Source organism: Anguilla rostrata, chromosome 1 (genome assembly GCF_018555375.3).
Source record: "Anguilla rostrata isolate EN2019 chromosome 1, ASM1855537v3, whole genome shotgun sequence".
Lineage (NCBI taxonomy): Eukaryota > Metazoa > Chordata > Actinopteri > Anguilliformes > Anguillidae > Anguilla > Anguilla rostrata.
The window spans coordinates 45,688,254-45,711,613 of NC_057933.1; the positions used below are offsets into that span (position 1 = coordinate 45,688,254).

The 23,360-nt window shown below is 43.0% G+C and overlaps 1 protein-coding gene across 1 annotated transcript in view; it reads left to right on the top strand.

Annotated features, from left to right (window-relative positions):
• The window catches only part of zfpm2a (zinc finger protein, FOG family member 2a), a 150,019-nt gene extending 126,818 nt beyond the window's left edge, over positions 1-23,201 (top strand). The window contains exons 6-8 of the mRNA XM_064338055.1: positions 17,439-17,645; positions 18,881-19,105; positions 19,644-23,201. Of these exons, the coding sequence (XP_064194125.1) occupies positions 17,439-17,645; positions 18,881-19,105; positions 19,644-22,123 (2,912 nt within the window). The 3' untranslated portion in view covers positions 22,124-23,201. The remainder of the gene's footprint in view (positions 1-17,438; positions 17,646-18,880; positions 19,106-19,643) is intronic.
• Positions 23,202-23,360: the final 159 nt, after the last annotated feature.

Here is a 23,360-nt window from a genome sequence, read left to right on the forward strand (position 1 = left end):
TAGTGTTAAGAGGAAGGGATAAGAGGCTATGACATTATGTCTGCAGGGTTAAGGTGTCAGAGTCAAAGCGCAAACCGCTATTACTGGATCAATACTTCTCAGTTTTGCACTTATCTCCAGCCTGATGGTTAGCAGCTTTTGCTAGATACACACACTACAGCGGGGCCTACCCTGCACCTTCATTTGTTTCAGGGAGTAAAAGCACTACATAGCCTGGGCTTTGGGTGAATGGGGTGGAGGCTGTATGCTTAAGAGGGGTTTGCTACCATATGATTTGCCATCCAAATGATGCAGCCAGTGGACTAGCTAGTGTGTAGGTGCTACAGTTTTCCAGCAGCATCACAGGTAGCTGAATCTTGCTTGCATTACGTATTTAGTTAACAGATTCCCATATGTGATTTATATAGATTGGATCTTCTTTTTTTTTAATGGAGACTATTCAGGCAAAGCAGCTTGCTAAAAAGACAAGATCCCATATCTTGCTTATAAGTTCATTTGTCATGATTAACATTTGAATCAGTTGAAATTCTTTGTCCTCATTTTATGGACCCTTATGGTTGTAATGTTTGTATTCTCCCTGGAAAGTCAACTGTCACAGGCCGTGTGACACCCCTGGAATGGATTTGCGGCAGATCCGGGGTTGCACCCTAGTTTGCACCATGGAGAGAGAGCGTGCACCCACACCAACACGAAAACAAATAAACAAACAGCCTTCTCTCCTCCCCCTCATGGGTTCCCAGCAAAAACAATGAAGTACAACAACAAAATAAAACAACAAAGACAAACAAAAGCAAAACACAGTGACATTTTTTTCCCAGTCTCAGCCCCATACTGTGGAGAGGAACTCACCTTTAATCACCTGGGCTGATTAGTTAACATAACCCAGGTGTGTGTTCTGTTCACCGGTAGGCGTGCCTAGACTGAATGCCACATTAACATATTGGCTTCCAGAGTTGGAACGGACATATGTTGGAACAGACAGAAAATAAACTGGGATATTTTGCCTCTTAGTCTCTATCTTCTTCACCAGTCTAAACCATATTTCAGTTCTATACTTTTTTATTCACACAATGGCACACAGAAAGATGGGGAAATCAACATTTTAAGTTGGATGTTGAAGGAAATTAGGCTGTTGCCATGTTATCAAGGGCAGCAGTGGCTCACTTGGGACACAGACAAGGTGATACTGGTGTCATGGTATCCTTTCGATTTGCGGAGGAAATACCGTGGAGAAGCAGCAGAGAAAAACAAAAAAGTGTTTGAGTTCTCAAATTGAATGTTTGCCACTTTCAAGTCTTTCATAAAACTTCAGAAGCAGGAGTTAATCCTGCTACACATGCAACAAAAAACAGCATTCAACAATTTGAAAAAAAGGAAAAAAAACAGAGAAAGGAACCAGCCTGATCGCTACATATTCATATTCCTATGCAGGCCTTATCACTTAAAAGGCTTTCTAATTACAACAACAAGACAAAAACTCCTTGGATTCAGTCCAGACTCGCTAAATGATAAAATAAGCTTGCACTCTCTCTCCCTCCTTAATCTCCGCAAAGCACCTTGGAGCCTCATCTCCCAAATACATGCGAATGAATGTGAAAATGCCATTTAGAGATGCAGGTGTGACATTTGATAAGAAACTTCTGGATTAAATATGTTCTGCTAATGAGGAACCCGGCTACCCCATCAGGGCAAACTATTGGTTGGATTGTGTGCGAGCTGATAACATTCCACACGCGAACATCCAAATTCATTATTAATAAACAGCCCCAGTCTCTCTATCATAACGAAAGTCTGGATCCTTCAGTGGAGTGAGGGATGTTGCTACTCATTAAGAAAGGCTGAGGGGGGTTGGTGAAGCAAGGGAGGGGGGGGGGGCTGAATAGGGTTGGGGAGTATCAAATCTTCTCATATTTAGCTGTTTGGGGCTTTTTTTTCCCCGCCAATTTCAAAGTGTGTTAATGGTGCACTGAACATCAGAACAAAGAGTTCAAACTTTTAGCTGCTCTGGAAGTGACTGCGGTTTCGGTAGAAGGAAGCCAGTGGGTGGGGGGATTGCCTGGTCAGCTAAGCCATTGGTGCACTGAACTGTAAGTCCCTGGCCCAAACCCTGACATTTATGACGATTTAGAGGAGATTAAACCCGTATTAGCGCCTCTCGGCTGTCGATAGGGTTTTAATGAGGTGCGGGCCGTTGGCACGTCCATCGACGCCACCATTCGAGTGCGGTCCCGCTTGCGCGCGAGTGTCATTTTCGACGGTCCCGTCGGCGTCGGTCGGCTGTTCGTTCTCCTCGGGAAGCGTGTTGGGTGAGGCCTAAAACAAAGGGCGGGTCCTCAGAAGTGAGCGGAGGGTATTAGCCAGGGCACACCAGGCACCGGGGACCGAGTCTGGGCTTCCTCATTGAAGAATGTCAGTCTAAACCAGCTTAGTTCAGCCAGCCAGCAAGTATCGGAGAGTGACAGAAGCTGGTTACTCGGACCAGTAGCTGTCTGGAAATATTTGATATTTAAATTGAAATTATTAAAAAAAAACAGAGTCCATTATTTTTATTTTTTTTAGAAAGATATGGTAAGCCACTTGATTTTCTTTGTTTTTAAGAATAAGTTCTGCGATCTCGCACACAGTGGTCTTATTTTTGTAGTGAAACCCTTTTTTAAAATCATCAGTTAAACTGCATTTCCTATAAATGGCAGAAATGCAGTTGCAAAACTGGAGGGCTGACACATAACATGGCCATTTATGAAAGTATGAGAATTGCATACATTATCCGCAAAATAAAAACACAGGTAATTTTATTTTAGCATGTGCAAATTAAGGTTGTGAGTGTCGTCCCTCCATTGAAATGGTCTTTATGATGTTAATTAGTTGCTAGCGTAATTTCCAGCCTCCACCATCAACCATGAGAAGTTCAGAGACCCACAGTTAAATGGGAGTCAATGCCGTGGCATCATTTCAAGCGTCTAACAGGACAGCAAACGATAGCGAACAGGTGATTCAGCCGATACCTATGGGGATGGAAATTACAAAGACAATTGAAATAGAGCCTGAAATGAATCATCCAGACACCATGTCAAACATTAAAGCCTCAGAAAACTTGTTTTTTTAGGCAGGGTAATAATAAAATGTAGTTATTTTAAATGATAAACAAGGGCTAATTTAGCGGCAGTAAAATAGAGACGCATGGACATTAACCAGAAGTAAACATCAGTATACAACAGTGTATTGGTCTAAATGATTTCACTGAAGTGTCTGCCTGCATTAATGCCGTTAAATTCTGTAAATGATAAGTGTGAAAGTGGAACCAAGTGTCAGACTACAGGACATTGGCCTGGATTCAGTCAAGATGTGTCCTTAACGTTGACTCCAGTTTGGCAATCACAGAAATGAATGAAAAAAACAATGCTTGTATTGAGAAAGTAACACTTCAATTTATTTGTAAGTTTAAGAGAAGGACAAATGTTGACTGAATGCGGGCCAGTTCCTCCTGTGCTGTGCCTGGGTTCTACTTTCGCACTTTGAATTATACCATTTTGATTTAATCTTTGTTTTAATATGGCACCAAGGAGGTTAAATGCATCTCAAACGTAGGCTCTGAGAGTTAGTGAAGTGCCGGTGCAAAATAAGTTTCGCCCCTTTAGCCTTACCGCAGCTAATCTTTACCCTCACAATAGCGCTTCCAGCTCGGTTTCCCCGACACCGACATATTTACTCTCCCTCGCTGTTGTGTCCCGTTAAGATTTAAACAGCAAACATAAAATACAGGAGATAACCTGCGCGGGCTTTGGAGAGGCTCGACTCCGAACATTATTTTAAAGAGCGGATCTGAGAGCTCGGGTGCGCAACAGTCGGAGCGATTATCTGCCGTGATCCCTTCCGACGCGCCGGAGTCATTCATCTGCAGATCCCCCTCCCTACGCAAAGGCAGGCCCTAATCACGCAGCCGATGCGCGTCAGTAACGTGGACGAGTGAAGCCCGCATCCAAGGCCAGCTCTGCAAACAGCGGCTGGCGGCGGGGGGGCTTCGGTCTCGCCGCTCCCGCCTGGAATGAGCGAACGGGCGAGATTTAGGGATTTTCCGCGGACAGCACTTTGTTGTGTCAGCTAGCAGTCTTTCGGCAGTTATGAGTCGTATTGTTCCTAGTTCATTGCCCTCTCGTGTTTCACTCTCTTAAGGACCAGGACTTTACGAAAAGCTACTGTTATGCCTGCTTTTATCGTCAGCTGTTTTCAATATAGAATGCTAATAGATGCCGGACTCAAATGTTACATACAGCATGCACATTTTGCACGTTGCAGAAGTAGCAGCAGTTAGAAACTTGTGAGCAAGTGTTTCCGGGTGTCCTCTATGCTGTGCATATGTTACCCTGGACATAGTAGGGTACGTCCTGTTAGACAAACAGTCCAGACTTTGCTGTAAGCAAGCAAGGATGTATATTGCACTTATAAAACTCAACTTATCCTTTTCATCCCCAAGTGACTTATCTTGCTTGATCACTCCATCCTCATCTAAAACATTGAAATCAATGCATGGAAGTTCTTTAACCATGTATTCCATTTACAGTTCAACACAATTGACTGTATCAGTTTTGATGTGTATTAAACAGTTGACTCGGTGCACTCTCCCAGTCAGAATTCTATTATGGAGTGTGCGCCCTCCCCTTGTTTTGATACAGAAGTCATTTAAAGACCCATCTTAATTGACTTATTTTTCCTGCATGCCTTTCGGAGGTTGTGCATGCACCGAAATAAGAGTCTTGTTTCTCTATTGGGCCACACACAATGTACTGAGTTCAATTTTACCATTCATAATGAATGCAGTCTCGCCATTCAAATGCAGCCATAAGCACACAGCAGATAAGAATTTAATTAAATGTAGATTAAAACCAAACAGGAAAACACACTCGCTGATAATTTTTTATCACATCCCCTGGTCATATTTTTCCCCCTCATACTTTCGACTTGTTCTTCCTTGGGCTACGGCTTTTCAGCGTGCCAAAAGTGGCGAAACACCTCACACATCTTGGCGTGCCGCCGCGAGATTGTGTAAAATGCAAAAACGCGAGGCGGCCACACGATTAATCAGAATCCGTGTGTCAGGGAGGGGGGGAGACCGGGGTGAAGGGAAGGAATTAAAGCGAGATGCCGCATCCCAAATTCACAGGGTTCTCCACAGGACAATTCCCCCTGTAGGCTGGGGAGAAAAAAATGTATCACCTTCAGCAAGAACAATATGAAATACTTTGCGAATTTTAAATTGTCGTTGGCTGTTAAACGGGCACGCGGTGACTGAACGCAGTGACTGAACGCTGCGTACCCCTAAACGCGCGCGCGATCACTGCGAACGCGATCGGCTCTGATCGGGGGCTCGGGGAAGCTGCGTTCTCCCCAGACGGATGCTTTTGCATACTGTACCCAGAACATCGATTCATCTGCGGTGCGAGGCATATGGCTTATTTACAAAGTTTGTGTGATCCTCGTGCCATGAATCTGATCTAGTCCAAAGAAAAGAGATAGCTCGCAGTTCAGATATTGTGCCCACGTTACATGGACAGGGATATAGCAATACAAGCTGGTTATGAAAGAACTAAGGCTTAGAGGAGCAGAACGATGATGATTTTTTTTTCTAGATTTGATGTACTGCACCATGTTGGGTCCACTAAAATTGTATATAGACTAAACAGCTCTTTAGTTATAACACATGGGTTGCAAGAACGCTATACTGTGTATGTTTACTCTATTATGCACTATTTTAAGAATGACAAATGGTTACTTATACAGTCCCACGGAGTAATACTGTCGGTAATGTTGCAAACGTATATTCTGATTTCTTTCAGTGCTCTTTGCCATCAGTATTTACTTTAAAATCTGTTTTTCTTCACCAAAATATTTATTTTCCATTCAGGAATGAGGTAAACATTAGCCATCTGGTTCATTTATTAGTTTGCGGATTTACTGATGACAAAATTTCAGCTCCTTTAATATTTTTTTATCAAGTGTTGCCTTTTGAAATCAGAATAAAACAGCGATAGATTCCAGCGTGGATAAAGGAAACTAAGCTTACAGGAACAGTGCTAACAGCCCCGGCAACATGAGGCTAAAGGTAGAGCTGGAACAGCTGGCTCTGAAAATAGTATGATTTCTCTGAAAAAGACATAATAATAAATAAATCCATCTTTGACGTCTGACTTTTGTTTTAGGACATGTTACAGATTGGACTCCTGCCTCTTAATAATAAAGAAATATGTTCTTAAATGGCACTAAGCATGCCTATCTGAAAATTAATGAACACAGAGTAACGGATTTGTTGGACATAAGTAGCTATAACAATATAACGACCCCATCTACTCTGAGTATGCTTGGCACATCCCAGCGAATGTGTTCCCAGTGTTTCGTTTCCTAATATCTACTAAAATTATTAAAGGGAAGTTCGGTTTCGAGTGATTTCAAGCTTCCACTGGCGTGTAAATGTGAAACCACCGTGGGACTGAACTGGATGCGTTTCTACAGGGAAACGCCGAAGCTCTTTTCCGAGCAGCATCCGAGGCAGCGAGCGGGTTTTGGCGGTCCGGGCAGCGCCGCGGTCGGATCCCCGCTGCTCGCGGCTGCCGCCGCCGCCTTGCTCGCCCGCCCCGCCGGTGCCGCATCGCGGTTCCACTCTATTACCCTCGCGCAAGCAATTGGCCTTTTCTGTGGGGAAAAGAGCAATTTCCTGTCGCAGTCTGTTTGATCAAGTGCTAAACCCTTGTGATCAATAGAAGGACAGATGTCGGGTCCAGATGGCCGGGTGGTGATACCTGGGGCAGCGCGAGGGCTTGCCAGGACGACAGAATGGCAATGAGCAAGGGCAGCGGCTGCTCTCCCTCTCCGCCAGCCACCGAGACACAATGTGACAAACGCAATTAGGCCTTTCAGCCGCAGATTATTTATTTCTCCCACAAACCGACAGAAAATTTAATTAGCGCTTACTTTAAGCAATATGCAGCATTACAGGAGTGCAGAGGCACGGGGCATGCTGGGATTTGGGACCAGGGGCCGCAGAACGAGAGGTTCTGCGTTGTTTTGTTGTTTGTCGTCTGGGCTGCGTACAGCACTGTTAACACGTGAGGGCTACTGAGGTATCACTTCTTATTGGTGGTAAAAGTGAAAATGATTGCATAGTGTTGGTAATATTAGAATTATATGTCACTACTTTTATAACATGGATGGCAGGTAATCTACATTATAGGCGCCTGTGAATGTGCTGCCCCCAGGTACGTACAGTGGCCTGGGTCATTGTATACAGCGATCTGCATCTTTCAGAACTGACTGTCAGATGACAGGTGTGTCTTTTGAGATCACTGTCCCCTTGAAAAAAAAGCATAATAGCAGATGGACGGGACGGGGGTGGGGGAAACACACACAAAAAAAAGGGCGGGACATTTTAATGGACAATAACTCACGTAGGGCCTAACACCACAGCCACGTGGCAGAGGACAACAGCACGTACGCAGGCCCGGCTCCCTCCCCGCAAAGCATCGCCATGGACACGGCCCGCTGGCGATCACCTGCTCGCAGAGGCACGGGGGTGGGGTGGGGGGGAGGGGGGGGATGCGGGCCATCGGACAGCAGCTGGGGGTCCGGGGCAGCGTTCAACACCACAGCGCGCCACCGGACTGCCCTCGTTCCATTAACGTCCCCCCGTCAAGAAAACGGCTGGCCCCCGCACCCGGGCTCGCACGGTCCCCAGCAGGGGCCTCGGTTAAACACACCTCGACTATCCGCAACCAACATTTGGTGGGGGGAAAAAAATCTCAGACAGCCTGTCTCAGAGGATCTTTAAATCCTTTCACTTCTTTTTTTTTTTCCCCCCAAACTTGTGTTTATGGAACGAATGGGTTTTCCATAGGTGAGGGTTAAATAGCATTTTCAGTGTTTTGTTAAATTTCTTCTGATTTCCTTTTGTAACATACATGTAGCTTGTTGAGTTTGTTCCACGGATAAAATCTGTAGTTATTTAACAGTCAGAATATTTTTGACTGTTATGTTACATATATTATACTGAGTTGCTGGTTGTATTTTTACATAGGCACAAAAGTATTGATTACGTTAGACTTATTCTACCCTACCAGAAGTAGACCTAGATGGCAAACATGAAAATTTGTACTTTATTTTTATTGCCTAAACCTGGAGGGTTTATATGAATATTTTCATGACATAGAACTGACCTATTGATTAGTATAATTTATCTTTAAATTGTATAAATATGTTTTATTATATGTTATGAATTAAAAAGCATTTTTGTTATTATTTTACTGTATTGAAATGCAGTGTATTACAGGAATATGGTAAGAAAAGTAGCATACATCTTTTGAGATTTGAAGCAGCATTTAATTAATTTAAAAAAACATTTTTAATAATAATACATCTCTTCCAATATCTAATATGATTTTTAAGTGGCGATTTTCTCTGATATCAGAACAAAAATAAATGTACTATGTAACTGTTAAAAGCTATGTTTATGATTCTGTGATTTTGTTGCCTAAGAATTCATAGCAAGGGAAGTCTACGAGAGGTTCTCCTGGGAACCCTTTTTAATTTGCGGATTCTGACCTGCGTGCTACTTCCTCAAGGCCATCCATGGGCGTTCAACATTGGATATCATCTGAGACATACTTGCTACTAAAATTAGTTAACATCGTAGTCCCAGCCAGTCGATTAGTGGTGCCAGGGAGCTGTAAACAAACGTTTATTTAAGACCCTTCGATTTTTAACAGACCTGTCATTACTAGACACCTCTGTGTTGCTGTAAGCATATATGCCAGTGCATTTGTATTGAGTTAAAAATTGAGGAGTCTATGCAGGGAACACACAGTTATCTGGATTCATACAGTATAACTGGTGCAGAAGGGTATGCTTTTTAAATAGTAAATTCTCTGAAGAGGAAATTTGCATCGATTTCAGTCGGTCAGAATGAACAATGGGAGTCTTCATTGCGACCGATGCGTTCTGGAAGGCAGTTGCTAAGGTTCACGTCTTGCTTTCCTGGTTGCGGTGAGGTCTGCCGCTTGCCAGTGGCTCGCGGACAGCTGCAGACGTCGCTCAGAACTTCTGTGGGTCCATCCCTCCATTTAACTTCTGTGGAGCCATCGTGCCATTTAAACATGAGAAGAGTGCCACCTAGTGGCCGTCGCAGAACTGCTCAAATGGTGACGCCGAAACCAGGCCCGCCTAGAGCTGTGGCGAGCTGGAGGCTTATGCACAATTCCTCAACGGGTTGCTTCTGTTGCCGCACCACCACTTTGATGCCATCAGCTAACACTGCATCCAATAGGCTATTTGCCCCAGTCATGACTCTCAAACATTGATCTGAAATCATTAGAAAGTGTAAACTATTTCCATTTTTCTTTTATCTCTTTTTTGTGATGTCTGAGGTGTTATTTTTTATTTTCGACGCTGATGAGTCAGAAATTATCCAAATATTTGCCGTGATTTCCAGGGAGGGTGGGGAAAGAAGAGAAAGAGCGAGAAATGTTATTTGTTCATTTTTTTTGCCTTCTTAATGGTAAACTTTGCTGAAAGGATAATGGCTTGTGGGCTTGCAGCTGCTTGCTTCTTGTGATCCCAGATGCAAAGAGCATGGTTAACTCTCTGGCAATAAGTTAAAGGTTGAATGTTCCCTGAAATGCCCTTTTGTATTTAAAAATAGGTTGTGGGCATTGATATTTAGTGTGACTTTTTGACAATATCTACAACATTGTGTTGTTTATATATATATATATATATATATATATATATATATATATATATATATAATTGCATATACTGCAATAATATTTATTGTATCGTAAAAACACTGCAACCAACTGGAAAAACCATTCCAACTGGATTCCAAATTATCTTAATTCACTTGATTAAAATGTATTTGCTAACAGAGCACTGTTGACCAGAAACCAAAACAAAAAGTCACACACTTAAATTGCCAAGTTACTTTTTTATATATTGTTGAGTATTGTTTGTTAAAGTCACATTAGTGGGGCAATTGCACTGAAATTGCTCATGATGGGCATGTCATAGGTATAGAAAACTAGTAAGAAAATCGTCTGGATTCAATCAATGTTTGTCTTACCAGTAAATACCAGTTCTACTATATTTATTCACAAAAACAGTATGCCGATTTAGGTTTGGTGATTGCCGAAATTGCCTGTTGATTAAAAGCATGTTTATAAATTAAACTTAAAGACTTGGATTGAATTCAGGCCAATATATTTGTCAGGATTGTGAAAAACAAACAAAATTCAACTACATTTTTAAATTAAATCTAAACCAAACATTTCAATGAAAAAAATAACATTTCTAAGACAGACATCATATTGTCTGCAGTTTGACAAAAAAAAAAAAAACATAGAGGAGAGAAATTCAGGCAACTGCAAAGGGCTTCTACTGTCCTTTCTAACAGAAAATGTAGCCACACCGATGATAGATATAAGCAAGGGCGGTCCTTATGTAAAATGAGGATCGAACTCAAGGTGTAGCCATTTGTATTTTGGAATCATTTTGGTCTATAAATGAAGTCACCTGTCTAAGGCTTTGTATTTACTGGTCAGGTACCTACTCATTCAATCATGTAGTTCTGACCTTTGCATGGCCTGCTGTATCCAGGACAGCTTCAATGTTTTAAACGTACACATTTAACATGGTATATAAATGAGGCTACATTAACAGTAATGTTCACTGTTTGGTCAGAACAGGAGTAGACTGAGCTGGACACGATGCAGTAATTAATGCATGAAACGGTATTAGTAACATGTGTGAGAATTGGAATATGACATAAATTATAAAGTAAGTGTGAATATAGCCTGATTAGTCCATCCCAAGGAAACCAAGGAACAAAACAAGAATGCTGTGAATTCATTAAGAATTAGTTCTGGTGTTGGTTTTGGCCTGTGATTTTTGTTGTGACAACTGTATTCAAACCTAAAATGAAAAGCTGGACTCCTAGAACACTAATGATCTTTTCACATTTAAGCATCCCAACTTAGTTCGCACTTCACTCCTGAAGTACAATCATCTTGCCGTTTGTTAGTTTGTCTGTGAAATTATGCGAATAAAAAGGCTAGTTAAAAATACATGTTAAAGCATTTTACAGGCTCTTTGTTTAGCTAGGCAATTCTTTGAATTGGCATAAATATTTTAAAAATACTGTTATGGGGAAACTACAGTGGACATCCCCAAAACAAAAGTTTCACAGCTATTTTGGAATGCCATTCTAATAAAGAACAACTGTACCCCTTTGCTATCATAATGGCCTCTGTAGTTGTAATTTGTCCGGACAGATGGGAGACGTGAGTGCTGATGTGCTTAACTATGCGTTTTACAGCAAACTATTAAAGAGTTCTGCTGTTTACACACAAACATTTGAATACCTGTCTTCAGGCCAGTTTAATTATCCAAACCCTTCTGTTATTTGTATTGCTTTGTTGTCTCCCAGCTTTGCATGAGGCGAAAGGGATTTGTGTTTTCATTAAGATACGGCAATATTGAGGAAGCAAAAAACACATTCTACTTTTCCTTCCATAGCATATGTGTTTTTGCATGTTTGTGTATGCGTCAGTGCGTGCACATCTATTTGTGTGTGTGTGTGTGTGTATGTGAGTGTGTGTGTGTGTGCATGTTCATATTTTGTCTTCAAATGCAAAAATAAATGTCTGTGATGCCTGGCTTTGAAATTTCTGGGTTTTAGAAGGGGAGGGATATTTGCATGTTTTTTTTTTTTTTTTTTTGCATACGATTCATCCCCCTGACGTTTGATTGGAGAAAATATTTATGGCAGCTTGCATAATGTTGCTTTTTAAAATTCCTTTATGTGCACATCTTAAACTGTGCGTTCAAAAAAAAAAAATCATTAATCAAAGAGAAAGGGCATTTAGCCAGAGTAGCCGTGGTACAAGGGCTAGTGAGAGGTGGCGAATATTGTATTGAGGGAAAAAATGGGGAAAGCAGTGGTGTTTAATTATCTGGACTATGTACAGGATGCTGTTTTGATTGTTTTAATGAAGCAGCTGGCCTATTGTCTCTCCTTAATTCCTCCATTGTTTTTAGAATATGTCATAGTTCTTTATTCTTTTATCAGGTGTTCTGCAGGAGGATTTAGACAATAGCTCGCATTCCAACTGCATTGGCCGCTGCACAAAGGGAGCTCACTGCAGACAAGGAGCAGGCGAACGGTGCAAATCACAAGCCGTACTTTTCGGGCATGCTCAGTCTGAGCCCTATATGGCATCTCTTCTTTAACTTACGCATACCTGTAAAAGAATGTGCCCGCATGCCTATTAAATATGTATTTCACCTACATGCACATGCATGGGGCTCTCCCAAGGCATTTTGTCACCGAATATAAAAATTCAGCTTCACTGCTGAATGCAATTTGCAGAACTAAATCTCATATTATGAGGGTCCAGTCACAGTTATTTAGTAAAGCTGAGAACAGATTTGCTAAATCTACCCGCATACTTAAGATGGTTCAGGACAACACTATAAACATTAATGTTGTGGAATGTGCCTTAAAGATGGAGGACGCGCTAAAACAGCTGGGCTCGGAGTAAGGTAAAGAAACAATTGATTCCTCTGCGTCTTGTGGCTTATGGCAGAACGCTGCAAGCCAAAGGGGTCTTAAAAAGCCCAGTGATTACCAGTGATGGTCGTAGCCTGGTCAAACGCAAACCTTCCTCAATGAAAATATGAGCTGTCATATGACTAAGATGCATTATGACTTGGCAATGGCATGACGTAACATATAGGAACACTTATGACCATGCATAACATTAACCTATAGAATATCAATGAATTCGGTGAGCTGTTAAAGGCTACAGTATATCAAGGTGTTATATTGGCATTAGAAATGCACAGGGTTTCCCCACATATTGCAGGCCATATTAATGTACTGGTTGTGAATTTAATTCTGAATTTTTGCATACTAAGAAAAGCCTTATAATTTAGTCAGTGAGTTGGAGTGATCCCCCCCCCCCCCCCTCCCCCATTGTCAATGGCAGTTACTATCTACCTTGATGCTAACTTTGGCCGACAGCAGAAGAGTTTTGTTATTTTAATTAGAAGATAAAAATTCAAAGACCCTCTCCAGGCAGTGTGTGGTGTGACACAATCAAAACCCAAAGTGAACAGGCCTGAAGTGTGTTGCTAGTCTAAGAAGATTCACCTGGCAGATAGCTCCTGCGTTTTAATTCAGTTCGCTCCTTAGCTTCCCGGCAAAAAAATAAAATAAAATAAAAGTGACTTTAAAGATGGCATATTTTAATACTGCTGTACTTTTTTCATGCACATTATAAAAAAGATATAGTCTCTAATTTCAAGCCATGCGTCAGCAGCTCTGGCTTAACTTTGAATGTTACCATGAGATGTGACTGGGAGTAATGGGATTGCCTTAAAAAGTGTGATAATATGTAGAAAACAATGAAACAAAAAAGATGACTCCAGAGGAGTAAATAAATAAAATTGGAGAGTTTCAGTTTATTTTAGGGTTTTCATTAGGGTATTGTAATAAATAAAGACCGTGTGCAGTAACTTTTTGTTACTTTTGAAGTGTTCACTAAGCTATAAGACAAATATGCATTCTCAAAATGTATGAAAGAAAAAACAGACCCGTTGCTTTTGAAAGTAAAGTAAAATATTTCTGAGGAGAGCTGGCGGACTGAGAGGGCATGTTCCTTCTATAATGAATATTCACAAAATGGACTCACGCTATAATCTTGAGTCAGCTAGCAGCAAGAGCATGGATATCTATAACATCAGTGTTACCAAAACCAAACAAATCAGTGTTAGGATCAGGGATTCAGCTGTACACGCCAAAGCTAGTTCACTCCAGTGATGCGAGCGTAGCTGACGATACTTCCGGAATGGGATATCAGGCTGTGTGTTAGGCAAATCAGGATGGTGATTGATTGGCTTCCTGGATAGCAAGCTTATCTGGAAACGTATTAATTTTGTCTCAGGACATACCAAATTTCCTGTGTCAGTTTACCAGTGTCCAGTTTCCAGCTAGCTAATATAGTTTCAGTCTGATAACCATGTCATCCTGTATCATTATTTTGAACCTTTGTGACAACATTTTGCTACTCACGCTGGCCTGTACTGACATGGCATAGCATTCGTCAACTAATTCATTAATCTGAGCAATTATGTGTTCCTCCCTGCTCAGATATTGTATATTTCTCTCACATTTCACCTCTGCAACTGCTTATGCCTGCCATGATACCTGAACAGGCCCTATGGTATAGTCTTTAACAGTAAAGCAACAAACAAACAGGCAAGGAGCCAATTTATCATCACTGCTGATTGGTGACAAAAAACATTGTACGTAAACAGCTTTACTTCTGATGCAAGAAACAAGGTTCTCAACCACCAATGCAAAATTCTCCAGTAATGGACAGAACAAGAACATCTTTTACTTTCAGAAGAACAAAACTCATTTAAAATCGCAACAGAATAACAAGTGATTCATCTCATGGAAGTAATTTTCTTTGGTTGTTTGTGTATAATATAAATATTAAACATTTGATTTGCACAGGGTCTTTAAAATATCACACTTGCTGAAGGCTTCTTGTAAATTAAAACAAGATGTTTCTCAGAAAGTGCCCCTTCATAATGGCTTACAGTGCTCAACCTATTCGGGATACACAACCTAAAAATGTATATTTAAGAAGGTATCCTCCACCTCCACCTCCCCCTCCACCTAATTTTTAAAGGAGCAATTTAGTTTGTGTTAGACATCTTTAATCGGTTCTTTGACATCTGAATGTTTTTTTGATGATACCATTCATTTTTTTTTTTTTTTTTTTGCGACAGCCTTATTACCTCAAACAAACCAGTCTCTAAATTTGAAAACAGTGTGACTGAACACGCAGATCTTCCATTCTGTCGCCCCGGCAGAGTGTTTGCACATCTTTGAAAGCTAACAGTGCAGTTTAATTAATTGTCCAGCTTTTCCTCTAAAACAATGTCCTAATTCTGCCATTTAGCGTGAGCATATCATGGTTTGTTGTTATCTCGCCAGCCAGATTTTTGTAAATAGTCATATTAAAAACTTTAATCTCGTCAATGGGAAATGAAGTGCAGTTGAAAAGCCTGTCATGTTCTGAGATAAATATTATCTAAGCTAAAACCTTCTCTCTCTCTTTTACTCCCTCTCTCTCTCTCTCTCGTTCGCCTTCTTAATGAATACATTTCAATGACTCCAGCAGAATGTTTAATCCAAAGCACCGCAATTAAACACTCTAAAACCAGTCCCAGGTGTATCCAAATATGACATATTTACTCTAAACAGTCAGATTCTTGTAGTTTTTAGCAGTTTCGGTTTAGAAGTTTTCAATTTCAAGTGCCAGTTGCTTGAGTTCAAAACCTTCGGAACTGGCTGGCTATGATGTTAATCATAAATATTGTGGTTGCTGTGCTTTGTTTAAAATTATATAATTCCACTTATGGTTATATGTTCACAAATGTCTATACTATTTGAATTCAGATGCCTGTATGTATCCGAGGTGCTTTCCTGAGAATGCATACCACAGCAGAGTTGCTGGAAGGCTCAGTCAGTTCAGGTATAATGCTGTGGTGCATGGATGGGTCTCACGGCCTCGGATAGAATCTGGACTGTGCCAGACCCGACTGTGGCCGGTAGCTCCATAGGTTGACACACAAACGACGATTGTGACGCCCTAGGAATGGGAGGGTTCTGGGCCCCAGTAGACCACATATCAAAGCTCCACATGACAGGTCTTACACTGACTCCAGGCAACCTTAGCTGTAGTCTGCGGTGCAAAAAGAAGCAGTAGTGATACTCCATGTTTTGGAGAAGAACCGCTGTACCCTCTGTATCCTCCACAGTTGGCTGTGGGGTTCATCCATGAATGCGGCCGTGGTTGCAGATGATTGGAGGTTCCCGATTGGGGTGGGTGCAAGATTGTTAATTGCAGTCCTGCGTTGGGCAGCTAAAAAAAATGCGTATCTCTATAAGAATGCATACCTCAATCATTTATCAAAAGACACATAGGTGTCCCAAAATCGAATTATCTCTTCGTTGTCTAATTAGACACGCTGCAACACTTATTCTGTGAACACAATCAAAACGCAACACAGTACATATATTACCAAAATGCACCCGGCCTTTTTGATCATTTTTGACAATGTTTAACATGGCTGTTAAATTAGGCAAAATTAGAGGTTCCAGGAATATCTTTATGCTCATGTGACAGGGTACCTATTGAGACTTCGTTCCATAAGCATTATTATGACTTACTGTGCTACTTCCTGTTCTGTAAATAAACCTCATTGGTCTCTGCTCAGGTGATGTGCGTGCACACACCATTCCTTGATGGCCCTGTAAGTCACTTAGGATAAGAGCGCCTCTGCTAAATAAAGAAATAATATAAATAACTAAAACAGTAATACTAGTAGCATATCTGATATGAGAAATAACACTACTTTTCCCCCTTATCCCTGTCATACTTAAGTTAGTCGTAGCATGTAGCTCCTTGTGGTGCTTAAAAAGGTTACGTGCACACAAGGTCCTATTTTCAGTTTTGCACAGCATTGCATTTTTCTTCCGCCCGTACGCGACACTGTGTTATTTCATAATAGAATTACTTTGAACAGAGAACAAGATCCTGACAATGATCAGCTCCTACGTTAGAGGGAGAAAAAACGAGCCTCATTTCATTGTGCCGTGGATACGGCTGTTCCTTCCAAGGAAAAGGATGGCTGAAATCTGACCTTCAGGTTTCAGAACATCTCTCTGTCTCGCATTCAATACACTATCCAAGATAGCATCTGTGTTAAAGAACATAAACCTTGAGATTACTTGCTATTTTTCCAGTCATTTTGGAACCGCGTGCGCAAAGAAGACAAATAAACGCATTTGTGCTCTGAAATCTGTAACCAGACCAAACCAGTGTGGTTCAGTGAAAGACTTGAATGAGCATTAAAGAAGTTGTTACTTCACAATTATTCTGCAAACGAACTGCAGAAATTCACAAGGCTGAACTGTGCAGTTCAGTGCTTTGGGCAAGGCAGAATCCTGTTAAATAAATACTGAAAATGACTTAATGTGTAATTAAATGTCGCTAGCCCAAATAGTAATTTTTGTTTTGGTTTCTTACAGCAGATGGACCAGGCAGAGGTTTAGTGACATCACTCATACAAATTTGTCCTACTTTGAAGTAAACACTGGAAATAGCACAATTATGCAGCGCATGAATATTAAAAACAAAAACAAATTGAATGTATCAACATCATGATTATATATATATATATATAAAGTCTAATATGACGTATAGTGCACTAATTACAGTGTGCATAGGTGAAATCACAATACAGTACTATGTACTGTTTATAAGTCTGAATGTTTTGGAACCATCCCCTCACACTTACCATTTCTCATGTTTTCCCCTCAGGCGGACAGCTTTGGTGCACCACAACAAAGAACATGGTGGAAGGCGAGGAGCTGGTGGCGTTTGCGGTGGACTTCGACTCTCGGCTCCAGGCAGTCAGCCACATGTCCCTGACCGAGGGCATGTACCCAGCACGGCTCCTGGACTCCATACAGCTCCTCCCACAGCAGGCCGCCATGGCGTCCATACTGCCCACCGCCATCGTCAACAGTGAGTACCGCCTTCACGCCCTCCTGTGGGACTGGGGGGATACTTCACCCAGACAGATTAAGGAACCAGCCCGATTACGAAACTGTCATCAACGTATTGTTTTAAGTTATCTGGGCAAAGCTTTAATCCCACTTTGTTACATAACCCCTGAGCTCCCAGAAGCCCTCAGTCCTGAAGTCAAGCTCTCTCAGGTCTCCACACAGCATCCCGAGGACTTGCTGTTGAACCTTCAGTTTGCCATTAAAAGTGCATTAGCGACATCTCGAACATCTTTAACCGCTCAGAACAGTTGTTTTAGCATATGAGTGTACAATGGAAGGCTTGATCTAAACTTGAATTACAGTTTTAATTATCTTTGAATATCCCTGGATTGTATGAGGCAAACAGTCTGTAAATTTTTGTGTGTGTAGCTGTGAGTATTTTTAAATTTCATATATTAAAAGATATGCAACAGGGTTTTATTGGCTGCGTCCTTATCCTCCTGTAACGCCAAAGGGAGGAGGAACTGTGTTGGGAATTTGTTTGATGAATATGGTTATCAGGATTTCTTAGCCACTAAGCCTGTTATTTTTCTAGCATTCCCCAATCCGGAATGGCCAGTTGCAATCATAAACCCATCTCATCATGCAACATCCATCAATTCAGGAGAGTGCAGACAGGATTGATGGGGCCTGATCTGCCAGGAGTCGCTATTGCGTATTGAAGCAGGAAATATCTCCCAGGCGACCGCCAATACTACCAATAATTCATAAAGCCAGCAGGACTCCCAGCCAGTCCGCACAGTCAGGATTCAATTCTGGACCTTGAATCACTCGCCCCAACAACCAGTGCCACTCAAAGAGTGTATTGTACAGGGTCTTTGCTGGTTCTGATCAACAGAGAACCTGCAGAAGGCAGATTAGTTAGTTTGTTGCTTCTCAGACAAGTGTAAAAGAATTAGGCAAGAAATCTTTCTCCTGCGCACTCGCGCTCACTATCACACTCACACTCTCTCTCTCTCTCTCAATCCAAAATACTTTAGTGCCATGTCATATTTCAAAGCTTTGCAAAAAAACACACACATATATATATATATATATATATATATATATATATATATAAACTACAATTCAACATGAAATGTAAACAAGTAAACACCTAAATACGTGTAAATGCATAAACTAATAGTTATTATATGAATAATAATGAATAATCTCTCTCCCCCTGTCTCTCTCACACAATTTGTGACCATGCAGAGGACATCTTCCCCTGCAAGGCGTGTGGGATCTGGTACCGGAGCGAGAGGAACCTGCAGGCCCACCTGATGTACTACTGCAGCGGGCGGCAGAGGGAGCCGGAGACGCTGGTGGAGGAGAACGAGGCCAACCCTCACCAGACCCCCAATATCTGCCCCTTCCCACAATGCAACAAGAGCTTTGCGGGGGCCCGGGCACTGGAAATGCACTTAACCACACACAGTGGTGAGTGGAGAGGCGGATTCCTCTCATCTTCAGTCAAACTTATCTAAGAAAAGAAGAAACACTTTAACGTAGGGTTGGGAAATTAGAGTGAAGGCATTTAATTAGACCAAGAAGGTTCTTCAATTATTTTAAATAAATGTCTGTTGTTATTATTATTATTATTATTATTATTATTAGTTACAGTAGTTGTGCTATAAAATATTTGCTTGTGTTGGTATGATTGCAACGCCTATCATTCCTGACCTTATTTTTCCTGTTTTCAGTCAATAGTGGTGATAAATCTGACGTATGTCAGATAATGTTCATACAAAATAATAAGCATTGGCTCGTAGCATGAGCCAATATAAAAAAACTTTGCTTCAGGAATATAGACATTCAGCTGCTATGCTCTTCAACTTCCAGTTTGTCAAGTTTTTAGCAGAATATCGAGGGGGCCAGCTTGACATTGTGCCCCATATTTGATCGTCGACCATTCTCAACATTAAGGCAGAGCGAGGAGAGGAGAGATCCTGTAAAGTCCCTTTTATCTTTTTCACAGGTGTCAAAATGGAAGAGACTCTCCCCCCTGGCACCAGCTTGAAATGCACAATCTGTACCTACACAGCAGATTCTCTTATTACATTCCAACACCACATCCTCTCTCACCTGTCACAGGCGGCCTTCAGATGCAATCACTGCCATATCAGCTTCCAGAACCACAGGGAACTCTTACAGCATCAGGACTTACACGGGCACGGCAGCAAACTTCACAGAGAGAGCGACAGCGAACACTCCCCGAGGGGCACCGACGAAAGCCTGCAACAGGCGCGGGCCGAGCTGGTAAACAGGAAAGACGTCCTCCTCCAGAGTCCCAAGGGCGCCCAGGGCAAGGAGATGGGCTCTGACGCCGAGCTGGAGAAGGCGGAGAAGAAGCCCATGCTGTCGTCCCAGAAGGGCGACGGCCACCTGGGGAGCAAGGCCAGCTTTTCTTACACGCGGATCAAGTCGGAGCCCTCCAGCCCCCGCCTGGCCTCCTCGCCGGTCCAGCACAACATGGGCCCCACCTTCCCCATGGGGCCCTTCCTGTCTCAGTTCGCTTTCTCCCAGGACATCTCCGTGGTCCCGCAAGCCTCGGAGATACTGGCCAAAATGTCAGAGCTGGTGCACCGCCGGCTACGGCACGGCGGGAACAGCTACCCGCCGGTCATCTACAGCCCCCTGATGCCGAAGGGGGCCACGTGCTTCGAATGCAACATCACCTTCAACAACCTGGACAACTACCTGGTCCACAAAAAGCACTACTGCAACAGCCGCTGGCAGCACATGGCCAAGTCGCCCGACTTCCCCGGCGTCTCGGACAAGGCGGCCGAGGCGGTGAGCCCCAACGGCGGGCACGGCTCGGTGGGCATGCTGGCCGCCTGCCACCCGTCGGAGGCCGAAGGTCAGCTGATGCAGTCGGCCTGCTTGAACTCGTCCGTCCTCGACATGATCAACGCGGGGGGCAAAGTGCCTGACAAGGACCTCCCGGGACAGGCGAAAAAAGTCTCCACCCCGACCGGGGTGGAGGAGCGGCTAAACGGCAAGCAGGCGGACGTGAAGAGTCCCGGCACCTCCCTGGCGGAGAACGAGAACGACCCGAACAAGACCACTTGCGAGGCCTGCAACATCACCTTCAGCCGCCACGAGACCTACATGGTCCACAAACAGTACTACTGCGCCACGCGCCACGACCCGCCCATGAAGCGCATGTCCGCCAACAAGGTTCCCGCCATGCAGAGGACCATGAGGACCCGCAAGCGCAGGAAGATGTACGAGATGTGCCTCCCCGACCAGGAGCAGAGGCCGCCCATGACTCAGCCCGCCTTCCTGGGCATCCCCACGCTGGGGAGCCCCTGCACTTCCCAGGAGGCCATGGAAAGCCTGGCCGACCGCTTCCACCCGCGGTGCGACATGTTCCCCGGCATGGTCCCCAAGCACCTCGAGGCCTCGCTCACCGTCACTAAATCAATCCTGGCTCCCAAATGCAATACAGTGGACCAGCAGGAGCTCGACGCGCCTATTGATCTCAGCAAAAAATGCTCCCCGCATCCTGACAAGGCATGCGGCTCCCCCAAAAGACTCTTGGACTATCACGAATGTACGGTTTGCAAGATAAGTTTCAACAAAGTGGAGAACTACCTAGCCCATAAACAGAACTTCTGCCCTGTGACAGCTACCCAGCACAGCGAAATTGGCAGTCTGGACCAGACAATGTTCCCAGATGTGAAAAGTGAAGGCAATAATCCCGATGATGTCTACGATAAGAGCCCTGGGAAATGTGATAAAAATGGAAGCGCCAAGCTGATCGCGCAAAACGGTAGTGTGTTCCCCTCGCATTTAGCTTCCCTGCCAGGGCTCAAGGCTTTCGGCGAGGCTCAGCTCATTCCAGCGAAAGAGGAGAACAAGAATTTGTTTCTGCCCCATTGCCTTTATCCCGGAGCAATAAAGAAGGTGAAAGGTGCCGAGCAAATATCGCCATATTACGGGATAAAAGCTAGCGATTACATTGCCGGGAGCCTGGTCATGCAAGGCGACCCGGGCGAACAGGAGCAGAGCACAAACGGATCGAGCGAGGCGGGGAAAGAGCAGCCGGCGCCCAACGGCTGCCCTCACCCCGGCAAGGAGCCCCTGCCCCTGCTGCCCAAGAACAGGGGCATGGTGATCGTCAACGGCGGGCACAAGCCGGAGGAAGGGCCGGGCCCCGTGCCCGGGCAGCAGGAGAACGTGCCCCACAACTCCCAGCCGCCGGACGGCCACCCGTCGCCCACCTGGGCGCCCGAGACCCCGGCCGACGCCAACGAGAACGTGTCGCCGTCGGCGAAATCGCCCGCGGAAGAGCCCCCGCCCGCCTCCGCGAAGGGCGTGAACGGATCGTCCCCCGGCGCGGCCGGCAGCGGCAAGTACTGCCGCCTCTGCGATATCCAGTTCAACAATCTGTCAAACTTTATAACCCACAAGAAGTTTTACTGCTCGTCACATGCAGCGGAACACGTGAAATGAAGTTTCCACCTCCCCCCTCCCCTCCTCCCTCCCACCTCTTTGTTTTTATTTAGTTTTTTATGTTTTTGTTTTTGTTTTATTTGGGGAGGTTACACTGTTGTGTCTGGAATAGTGCGTCATGCAGTTTTAAATGCTGCTTGTGGACAATCAAGAGAAGACTCTTCTGTCATCATCTTAAGACTTAATGCAAATCATCGGTTAAAAAAAAGAAAAAATAAAGTGTAATATTGGTGCCATTCACATGTATTTATTTTACAATCAGTATTAATAGGAGTAGTGATCTTAATTTAAATTAAAATGAAATTTATATCAGAGTTGTTTGTAAGGTTATTGTATAGTCATTCTTGTGTAGCACACATTGTTTACACTGTAATGTAGATTCAACGATACAATAGTCACAGAATACAAAGGAAATGCATTTTAGACACAAAATAGCAACAAAAGCACTTGTGTATTCTTATTTGCTGTAACGGTTTTTTGTATATGCCGAACTGTAATCTGCAGCCGGATATTTGCGACTTTTTTTTGCCTTAGCCCACCGTTTTGGGGATAATCAGGCACAATCCTGCTCTTTACATTTTGGCATAACACAGCTTTGCATATGTATGTGGCTGTTTGTCCCTGTCTCTTTTATTCAACAGAGAAATGGATGTTTTAACGAGGATGGCAGCGATCTTGTATAGTACTCGTATTTCTGTTTTCTGATATTACCTTGGTCTCCCTTTTTAAAACATTGCTCTCAATGCAATACTTTGTAAAAAGAGGAAACATTACTGAAAGCAGTATTATGAAAGGGGAACTTGTCAGATTGATTTTATTTGAATCCCATGGGGGTAAAAAAAAACAAAAAGTTGTACAAGAACTACGTTTATTGATGTTGACAAACAGGATGGGTGGGAGGGTCTACGGGGATCGCCAATGTAACATGATCATTCCAATGTCCTAATTATGGGAGAAAAAAAATATTTCTTAAAAAAAGTTGTTGCTATGCATGTATATGGATGGAATACAATTCCAGAACTGTTGGAAATTTTTATTTTGATGTGGTGTCATAATTAAACTTCAATCCTCAGGATAACCACAAGTTGTGATCTCGTTTTTTTACCCTTGCACTTCAAAGTTCCGAATTACTTTGAGTTAACTGGGAAAAATGTAGACTCATTTTCTGTGTTGGACGTCAACAAGATTGGGAATGTTGATTGTTCCAAAAGTAGGACTAATTGGGCAAGAAAAATAC